The following is a 10536-nucleotide window of genomic DNA, read 5'->3' as shown; positions in this document are numbered from 1 at the left end:
GCAAGAGATTGTTTCTTCAACTGGATTATGTAGAGAAGATATGTAGAGAAGAGACTTGATTTGACATTATTCTTGCTTTTTACATTCCCAATGCAGTGGTTTTGTACATGAACTTCCTTAGAATAAAATCATGTATGCATGTTTCCAACAAGCTTCTTTCTCTGAGATTTGTGCCAGCCTTCTTTTGATCAACCGTTGCATCTAATTCTTATTTTTCCTTTCCAGATTTTGTCAAGACTATAAAGTCTTTCTTAAAACCAAAAGTAAACTTTGTATCTCTAATCGATCCGTATTTTGTTTTTCCACATCCCAAAGTCATTTTTACCATCAAATTTCTTCATCTCAAATCCTCCTAGAATTAATCTATTATATAATAGGAGAGTTTCTCTCCTCCTGATGCGACACGTCAGCAGTCTGTGGGTCCCACTTTTTAAAAGTGTGAAAAAATGTCAAATATGTGGTTTGAACCCGGGTTATTAAGCTATAAACACCCACAATTACACCACTGCACCAAAGGATACTTTGTACATTGATGGCCGAAACTAATATATATTATAAAGGTCGGAAACTAATATAATATTGTGGATCCCACCACTTTTTTTTTTAATTGATGGATAACGAATGGACTTCGATAAAAAGTGGGCTTTGGGCTTATTGATTTTCTGTTCATTAGGCTTTGTATATGCCCAAAGTGGTGATACGGACAAAGCTAAGAAGATTAGGAAAGCCCCCATCTTCACCATCTCCTTCGTCGCTTGCGATTCCCCTTCCGGCAATCAGCTATTATGGTCGATCTTTAAGGCTCTATGCACGTTTTGCGCCTACCAAACGCTTAGTTTCTCCTCTAACGCCATCAGAGCTCTCATATATATAGAATCCCTCGAGGTAAAAGCTCCATCTTGTCTCAAACTTTTCTTTCTCAGTTTTCCGATCGCTTTACTTTCTCACATTCGTCACGAAAATGACTTATCCAGCTCCTCCAGCCGCCGTTCCCTACTCAACCTTCAACTCTCTCCGCCTTGGAAGGTCCACTCAGTCCATTGTTGGTCGGCTCATCCGATTCTAGGATTCCAGGAACATTAACAAGAATGGAGAGTTTATGGGCATCACCATTCTCCTCCTTGAGGAACTGGTGATGATTGTTTCTAACTTATTTTTTATCACTTTAACTCTGCTTTGCTTATTCTTTGTTCATATATGAAACGTGTCTTCATCTTTTTGTTTTGGTTTTGTCTATGGGTTTTTTTATGAACAACTAATGATTTTTCTCTGTTTTTCTTACAGGATTCTGCGATCTACGGTTTCATCCCTGCAATCTCCAAACAAAACAGGAAAACTGAATGAATTATGTTTTTGGCAACCGAATCTAAAAGAAATAAAAGACATCTTACTTAACAAATTAAAACATTTTCTTTTGCAGATTCCGACGACGACGAAGCACCCAGGACCAACGACAATGGAATGATGCAGATGAAGCCTAATAACTGATGTAAGTAAACTCCTCTTCAATAACGCATCACACTATTATCGCTCCTCAATCTCACAAACTTAAGCTCTAATCATGCCAGAGATCCCACAGGTGATGCTGTCCCGACGACGGAGAAAAAAAAAGAAGATAACCTAACGTTTTTTTTATTTTCAGTTTTTAAGTTCAAATCATGTTTTAGACATAGAGCCCAACATAATTTGAGCCCAAACATTTTAAACCCACAATTACTTTTTTTATAATGTAAAAACGTCAACCTTCGTTTGTGTTTTGTTAAACTATTTTAATCTTTATGTTTTGTTAAACTATTTCACACAGGAGACAGATCTCCTTAGAAGGGGAGCCACTCGCCACGATGCTTCCAGTTTCACCATTCTTGAAACTCTTATGAACCACAAAGCCAATATAAGAGCTCTGTTTTAATCCAACGGCTGGATTTTGTCACAGACCACCGCTAAGCCAGAAGAGGGAAGACAAGTGGAGTGCTGCGTTTTGGAAGATGGTTATTTGGAGTTTACAAGATGAAGATGGAACCCGTGACGAGGAAGACGAGGAGAAGTGTTACTTGGAATATCCTAACGTTGAGGATGTAGACAATGTGTGATCTTAGCGATGAAGATTAGTGTAGCTCTAATATATGCTACTACGGTCGTTGAGCTCCCTAACAAGTACTAGCAAACAATGTGTATTTTGAAAAAATAAAATAATTTTGTAGTGCAAGTAGTTTGAAACTTTGAGTATTTATTCAAACAACGGATATATACAGAGTTGATAACTTGATATGGACCCCCAAATAAGTTGGTGTTGCGCTGTCACAATATATGTCTTTTTAATTTCATATACCTGACGTAAGCTTATTCATCTTCTTCTCTTTCCCTTTCCGTTGTTTTACGCTCTCTGTTTCATGTTTAGGCATTTTTCACATTCTCTATATTTTACCTTAATTATACTTTTTGAATTTTCCTTCCGTTTTGGGAGATGTCTCTAACTTGAGTTAATCGTCAAAAGCTAGGATCAATTTTATTGTCTTATTTCCGATAAATTTTATTCTTTAATTTACACAAATCTTAAACAACACCAACATTCTGTAAATCATATCGTCCCACGAATATCCAAAGTAACCAGCCCCGCGCTTGCGCGGGGTCTCAGCACCTAGTGTTCTATAATTAGCTAGTACTTGCAATCAACATGGATTACTTTAATACCACTTGTTAATATTTTTAATTCTGATAAATATTTATATACGAACTTTGATATGAGGATGTTAGATGAATGAGAAAAGATACAAGAAATTTAATAATATAACTCTCATAAAATGGCTTTCATGTAGAAATCTTTTCCCACAATTTTCATCATCAAAAGAAAAATTGTCATGAACAAATATAAATATCACAAGACTATAAAGCAAAAAGTCTCTTAATTATTATCTCTCTTGATCTATCTTTTTGTTCTACTTATTTCAAGATGATTTGCCTTCTTTACAACGACCATTATTTATACTAAAGTCTTCCTGGGTTAATTCTTTTTTCTTATTGTTATAATGTTTTCACCGTAAGCGTGAAACTAATTATTTATTTGGCTTGGACTTGAATAAATAATAAAACCCACATGAAGCAAATAATCAAATAATATTATGCGAGGATTTCATTGGAAAGACACCAAAAATATTTGGAGTAGAGTACAATAGTTTGAGGATGGAATTTTTTTGTTACGACTTACGACCTAAAATGTTTAGTTGTTACGGTTTGATGCCGACATATTTTCACCCAATTCATTTGACCAATTTGTTTGTACTATATAATCTCAGTTTTCTGGTTGGAAATTTGTTGAATTCACTTAACTAAAAGTTTGAAAATAGAAGCACAAATACTTTATATTAACCAAGTACACATGCACTTTGTGGGCACTAAAAATGGCTATTCGATCCACTAGTGCATTACATCTTCTGAATCAAAACAAGAAAGAGCTCATAACAACTGCTTGTCAAGAGCTCGCTGAAAAATGCTAGCTAGTTAGGCTAGCGCAATGGCTTTCTCTGCTCTGATAGGGGCTTGCTTCTTCAAGCTCTTTCCAACCTATACAAAGTGATGTAGATTGGCACAATTGGTTAACTAGCTGACCTTCCAGCCGCCTTGAGTTTATTTGCATTTGGTTTAATATGGTACCAATAACAATAGTCATTTTCCAGTTTATTGACCACAGCCTATAGGAACCAGGCTATCTACCGCTTTTAACCATGTTTACATAAGATCATGAACTGATTACAAACAATAGCAGTTTAAAGCTTAGCCTCTCACAACAGCGACGCTGCACGGGGAAGTATGGGTTAAAGGAGTGGACATAGACTGATCCTATCTTTATGACTGGCAAGTCCATACCACAGCTAATATAGAAAATCTAAAAATCCCAGCAAACCCAAATTGATTTGAACACAAGTGGTTCTAAACTGATCATGTACTTAAAGATAGTAAAACTCAATGTTCAAGAAATCGCTAGGCGGTAACTATGCGCTTAAGAGAAGACTAGCGACTCCGAAGCTTAGACATAAACGAGTTATTGATATATTTTATATATGTTTTTAATTTATTTAAAATATTGAAGTTTTTGGGTGTATATAAAATTATCATGATAAATTATCAAAATTAAAAAATATACCAAAAAAAAAATCAGAAACATTTGTGATTTTTTACTAACACTATTGCTTAATTTAATAGATAAAGACTATTTTGGGATGTTGCGCCAGTTATGCATCCCAATATGAGAGTCAGCGATCTCATTAATCAGGCAGCGAAGAATTGGGATGTTGGACTTTTGGAAAATTATGTCAATCTTGATGACATACCGCTCATATGAAGTTTGGCCATTAGCTCAGCTCATCGTCGTGATACCTAATGCTGGAGCTACATAAGGAATGACCAATATACGGTTAAATCTGGATATTGGGTGGCCCAAAACTTATTAAAGACGGAGGAAGAGAAGGGGATCTTAGAGCCGAGTATCACCAAGCTTCAAGCCTTTTCTTCGAAGTCAAAAGCACCTACGAAGATATGCCATCTTATATGGCAGTTGTTAACTGGTCATGTGGCAGTAACAAGGAACTTAGCTAGACTCAATATAAGATGCGATAATTACTGCCCAAGATGCGGAGATTTAAAAGAATCTGTAACCCACACCATTTTTGAATGCCCGCCAGCTCTACAACTTTGGTCTTTATCAGCAACTCCAACAAGTCTAGATGTATTTCCAGTATCAAGTGTCTACACAAATATTGACTCTCTTTTTTGGAGGAAAAACAATATTATTGAGCCGGAACAAGACATGGACCATTTTTCTTGGATAATCTGGTATATCTGGAAGGCTATGAATGATAAACTGTTCAGGGGGATAGATAGAGAAACTTTGGAGTTAGTTTGATATGCAGAAAGTGAATGTCAGGCCTGGTTTGATGCGAACGAAGTGGTACAACCAGTGGAACAAGATAACAATATGGAGAATCCCCAAGTCATAAGCTTGAGTAATATATGCTTGTTAGATGGATCTTGGACCGCCTCTGCCAATTATAGTGGATGTGGGTGGGTTTGGATGGACAGTAGTGGGAAGACTCAGCTCATGGGGATAAGAAATTTCACTCGACGCGAATCAGCCTTACATTCGGAAGTAGAAGCACTGCGGTGGACGATGGAGAATATGCTTCAGTACTCAACATGTCAGAGCTTTGGGACAGACTGTAAGGAGCTGATTGCAATGTTAAAGGAGCCTCATGCTTGGCCAAGCTTTGCGACGGAATTGGAGAAGATAGAGACGCTACATATATGCTTCCTCGATTTCAACATCACTCATGTTCCACGAGCGCGCAATCAAATTTCAGATTTTTTTTTAGCTAAGACTGCTAGATCCTTCTATAAGGAGTTAAATTTTTTTGGTTGTTCTATTCCGGTCTGGTTATCCAGGCCACCTCAAGTTTGAGTAATAGAATAGCTGTTTGATGTAAAAAAATAATAAATAAAGACTATCTTACATCGATTTAATACGTTTTAAATGATTTAAATCGTATAAATCAGATTTTTAGAAAATCACGTATAAAAGGACCGAGTTGCCGTAGACCAATTTTTAGAACAATGGTAAAATTCTGAAGAAAACCAAACCAAAACGGACTGAGCACCCATAATCAATCGTTTGATGTTTTTTTTTTGAGTAATTGGCGTAGATACACCCAGAAACCCATGTAATTTGCCATATAACCTTGTTTCTTTTTAATATTTTTAATGACTATAATACCCTTATCTCTATATCTCTCTTCTCCCTTTTATGTGTTCTAATCTCTTTATCTCTCGTACAAATTCTTCAAATCATCTTCTAATTCAATATGAAACTTTATTTTTTTTTTATTCTGATTCTTTTGACACTCATAATGCTAATCTTATTATCTCACCCCAATTCCAATGTTTCCAATTTCGAATCACAATCAACTTTAAGATAATATATACGTTAGTAGGTATTTTATTACTTACCTGCTATTATTTAGATTTTAATGGATTCTTAATCGATACATGAAGTGTTAGCTGTTAGCCTGTTACAAATAGATTTGGAACTATTTAATAGATAACTAATTAATTGTTAATAGTTTCATTAACTGATATATGATTTGTTAGTCGATACATTTGTTTGATACATAGATTGTTAGATGATACTGAAATTATTAGCGGATATGTTAGTTCGTATGTAGATTGTTACCTGCTATGTAAATATATTACTTGTTTTCGACAAAGCATAAGGGCATTTTCGTCCGCACAGTATCAAAAGGTTACTCTTTTTTGAGTTATCCATAATTATGGGTATTCAGCAAATTTGGATCTTAATCGGGGATATTCCACATATTGTCTTTTTTTTTTCCAGATTGACAAAAAAAAGTTTTTTTTTCCCAAACAAACTGGAAAGGAAAGGATTTTGTTTTATATTTGTTTGGGCTTAAGAATGTAATGGATTTAAGTGTAGCGGAGCTAAAAGCCCAAATAGAAAGAGAGATATTTGTGCTTTCCATTTTTTTGTTGTTCTTACTTCCCGAGGATTCTTTTTCTTCTCAGCTTCTAAGTTCCGAATCTGCCACGATTGTCTGAGAGACAAGACTCCACAAGACAAGAGATACTCCCTGTAATCGGATCGAAGCTTTCAAGGTTAGATAACACTTGCGCTTGTTTCTTTCTGAGTTTCTGTTTCTTCGAGATTGTATGCGCGCAAGGTGTTTGTTCATTTGCCGAAACGAAGTTACTATCGAAATATGCATCGTTGATATTACTTCACGAATTGAACTAAAAATTGTCAATCTATGGTGCAATCTGACTGTGACCCCCCAAAGGATTCTGTATATCTCCTTTGTTAGAAAACAATTGAAAAGAAACTTTGTCTTCTCCAACAGATAACAAATAATCCAGTTTGTAACTAGGAGTTGTTTTGCTTAGAGGTTTTGGGTCGAGAAGATTCTTTTAGGACATGCGTTTGATTATCTCTGCTTCTGATTTAGTTTTGTTTCTAAATGAAAATTTCCATGCTTACCAAATTGAGGGTTTTGTTTCAGTGCAGAGATAGATTGGCGTATGAATGGCGTTGAGGCACTTAGGCAAGAAGGTAATCATTCATTCGTGCAAAAAGATTATAGCTTTCCATTTCATATTTTTTTTCTGGCATTTGCTTAAACTTTACTTAATTTTAGTGGTCAAACAACTCTTTTTTTCTCCATGGGATATGTCGTAGTTATGTATGATGTTGGATTCTTGGTTCTCGATCTGTTTCTCTTTATTCATTGCCACATTAAAGCCTACGAGTATGTGTTTATCCATGGATGAACGTGAAGGGTGTTTTAGTCAGTTCATTGTCTAAGCTACTCCTTTTTCAAACTGTTGGTTGAAGATTTAAGTGATTTTCTTGTACATTTCGGTCTCATTTTTATTAGCGTTTTCACATATGTTTACGGATGTATTTACAGGGCATTGAAACCTCTTTTAAAAGAGGTTTGGTTCTTCCGCGGGTACCAGCATCTACAGAGAGACATATTTCCTCTACGTTTTCCAAAAGCACTTCTGAAAGTGTTGCTTTCTCATTCGCTCGGTACATTAATGGTAAGCACAGTGAAAAGGATGGTTACAAGATTTCCTTTTAACGTTGTTGAAAATGGATAAAGACCACTTTTATTCATGTTTTAGGGTTCGGGTTCAGCTCGCCTAACCATGAATCTTTCCCAACCTTAACATCCATAAGGTATTAACCATTCGCCTACACTTTTTAATCCTTCTCTCTTATATATTATTCTATAGAAATGTTCACTGTCCTGTGTTTTTTGAGCAGCAGGTGCTTTCATGCAAGCCGAGAAACACTGGCGAGAAGAAAAGAGGATCCTGATCGTCAGCTGAGCCATCGTGAGCTCAAGAAGCAGACTGTGAAAACGAAAGGAAAGTTCTCAAAACGGGAGAAGAAAACTGATAAGCCACCCGTTGAAGCTCCTTATGTGCCTCCCAGGCTACAAAGATTGGCAAAGGGATTGGCTGAGAAAACAGTCGACGTGTTTGAAGGCATGACCTTACTTGAATTCTCCAAGCGTACTGGTGAGTCATTGGCGGTTTTGCAGAGCATTCTCCTCAATGTTGGGGAAACTGTTGGTTCCGAGTTCGACGCAATCAGCATAGATGTCGCCGAGCTTCTTGCAATGGTAATAAAGTGATTCGACCTCTAGCGCCAAGGTCATGGATTTTTCAGGGGCAAATTCATGTTAAGATCTTCTTCTTTTGCAGGAAATAGGGATCAATGTAAAGAGACAGCACACTACAGAAGGATCGCAGATCCTCCCAAGGCCTCCGGTTGTAACGGTAATGGGCCATGTCGATCATGGAAAGACCTCTCTGTTAGACGCTTTAAGAAACACCTCCGTGGCGGCAAAAGAAGCAGGTGGGATCACTCAGCACGTGGGTGCGTTCGTGGTGGGCATGCCGGACTCCGGCACTTCAATCACCTTCCTAGACACGCCTGGTCACGCCGCTTTCAGTGAGATGCGTGCTCGGGGAGCTGCTGTTACTGATATAGTTGTCTTGGTGGTTGCTGCTGATGATGGTGTAATGCCACAGACGCTCGAGGCCATCGCGCACGCTAGGTCGGCGAATGTTCCGATTGTGGTTGCGATTAATAAATGCGATAAGCCGGGAGCTAATCCGGAAAGAGTCAAGAACCAGCTCGCCGCTGAGGGGATAGAGCTTGAGGATATTGGAGGGAACGTTCAGGTTGTTGAGGTGTCTGCGATGAAGAGTACAGGGCTAGACAAGTTGGAAGAAGCTCTGCTTCTTGAAGCAGTGGATATGGACCTCAAGGCACGTGTGGAAGGACCAGCTCAGGCATATGTGGTGGAGGCTCGTCTAGACAAAGGCCGTGGACCGTTAGCAACCATTATTGTAAAGGCTGGGACTTTGGTGAGTGGTCATCACGTAGTCATTGGGTCTCAGTGGGGAAGACTCAGGGCTATCCGGGACATGGCCGGTAAGCAAACGGACCGAGCAACACCAGCGATGCCTGTTGAGATTGAAGGGCTTAAGGGTCTTCCGATGGCTGGTGACGATGTCATTGTGGTGGAGTCAGAGGAAAGAGCGAAGATGCTTAGTGAAGGGCGGAAAAGGAAATATGAAAGAGATCGGTTGTTGAAAGCAGAGGAAGCTAGAGTAGCTGAAGCAGAGAAGAAAGAAGCCGAGTCTGAAGAAGGGTTTATTCGAGTTGAGTTACCCATAATAGTGAAGTCTGACGTGCAAGGAACTGCACAGGCTGTTGCTGACGCGCTAAGAACGTTAAATAGCCCACAGGTGCTTAAATATAAAACCTATCTGTTTTGGTGGTTGTTGATTATTGGCTCTATGTGTTTGTGATTGTTTTCTTATGGTTTTTGTTTGGATAGGTTTTTGTGAACATTGTTCATAGTGGAGTAGGAGCAGTGTCTCATTCTGATTTAGAAAGGGCACAAGCTTGCGGCGCGTGTATCGTTGCCTTTAACGTCAAGGGTGGAGGTTCCGGTAATCTTTCCGCGGCTCAAGCCAGCGTCAAGGTATATGGTTTATGTTCTTGCTTTGGCATTTTTATTGTGGAGAGCGCTTTAACGTTGTAACCAATGGTGATCTGATCTCTTAGGTATTCCATCACCGTGTGATATACCATCTGCTCGAAGACATAGGGAAGTTGATCGTAGAGAAAGCACCGGGGGTATCGGAGCTGGAGGTGGCTGGTGAAGCTGAAGTTCTCAGCATTTTCAAGGTGTTGGGAAAGAGGAGAAGTGAGGAAGATGGAGTGAGCATAGCTGGTTGCAAAGTGATGGATGGTCGGGTGTGTAGAAGCGGGATGATGAGGCTGTTAAGGAGTGGGGAAGTGTTGTTTGAAGGGTCGTGTGCGTCGCTGAAACGGGAGAAACAAGACGTGGAACAGGTAGGGAAAGGGAACGAGTGTGGGCTTGTGATGGGAGAGTGGAATGATTTTAGAGTTGGAGATGTGATTCAGTGCATGGAGGCAGTCATTAGGAAACCTAAGTTCGTTTCCTCTGAGAGTGGAGCTGTGAGAATCGAGTGCTGAAAATCTTTAAACCCTTGTCAATTCAATTAGGGATCTTACCCTGATAATAATTTTGTTGTTGTTACAGGAAGTTTCATACATTTCAAATTTTTTGACGAGCAATTTGTAATGAAAATTACTCGAAACCAACAAACTCCATCATTTACTAACTACAAGTTACTAATATATCAAATGTAACTTGAAAAAGCGTTTGAAGTTTTCTAACGTTGGATTTTTATTTCTTCTATCTACATAGCAGGGTATATGGATAATGTGTGACCGGCAAAATTTTCTTGATTTTCAAACTTATTTTAATATAAGAACGAACTATGATGTATATATATATCAAAAGTCATCTATATGTTTCACTTTTTCAGAATTACTCATATATAGAGTGTAATTGAGTATAAACGTTGAGTGTTTTCTTCTTCTAAACCATAGGTTTCAACATAAAACTTTCATGGGTTTTTAGATGA

At 38.2% G+C, this 10536-nt stretch overlaps 1 protein-coding gene across 3 annotated transcripts; it reads left to right on the top strand.

The window, feature by feature from the left end:
• The first annotated feature begins 6494 nt into the window (after positions 1-6494).
• Positions 6495-10210, top strand: LOC106401602 (translation initiation factor IF-2). 3 transcript variants are annotated; one of them, XM_048756910.1, is made up of 8 exons: positions 6495-6660; positions 7062-7111; positions 7470-7602; positions 7687-7741; positions 7832-8189; positions 8272-9324; positions 9417-9563; positions 9647-10210. In XM_048756910.1, the coding sequence occupies exons 2-8, from the start codon at positions 7085-7087 to the stop codon at positions 10079-10081; spliced, it is 2208 nt and encodes a 735-aa protein (XP_048612867.1). In that variant the 5' UTR covers positions 6495-6660; positions 7062-7084; the 3' UTR covers positions 10082-10210. The 3 variants fall into 3 exon arrangements, with proteins under 3 accessions (XP_048612867.1, XP_048612859.1, XP_048612863.1); XM_048756902.1 differs by having other exon boundaries at positions 7829-8189; XM_048756906.1 differs by having other exon boundaries at positions 6520-6660; positions 7067-7111; positions 7829-8189.
• The last annotated feature ends 326 nt before the right edge of the window (positions 10211-10536 follow it).

Source organism: Brassica napus, chromosome A2 (genome assembly GCF_020379485.1).
Source record: "Brassica napus cultivar Da-Ae chromosome A2, Da-Ae, whole genome shotgun sequence".
NCBI classification, from domain to species: domain Eukaryota; kingdom Viridiplantae; phylum Streptophyta; class Magnoliopsida; order Brassicales; family Brassicaceae; genus Brassica; species Brassica napus.
The sequence above is the reverse complement of the archived record's forward strand: the minus strand, read 5'-3'. Positions and strand labels throughout refer to the sequence as shown.

Bases quoted from the DNA above. Each gene is read 5' to 3' on its own strand.
- LOC106401602 (XM_048756902.1), top strand. From the start codon at position 7,085: ATGGCGTTGAGGCACTTAGGCAAGAAG. The intron at 7,603-7,686 runs GTAAGCACAGTG...TTCATGTTTTAG, and splicing joins ATTCGCTCGGTACATTAATG to GGTTCGGGTTCAGCTCGCCT. The intron at 8,190-8,271 runs GTAATAAAGTGA...CTTCTTTTGCAG, and splicing joins TCGCCGAGCTTCTTGCAATG to GAAATAGGGATCAATGTAAA.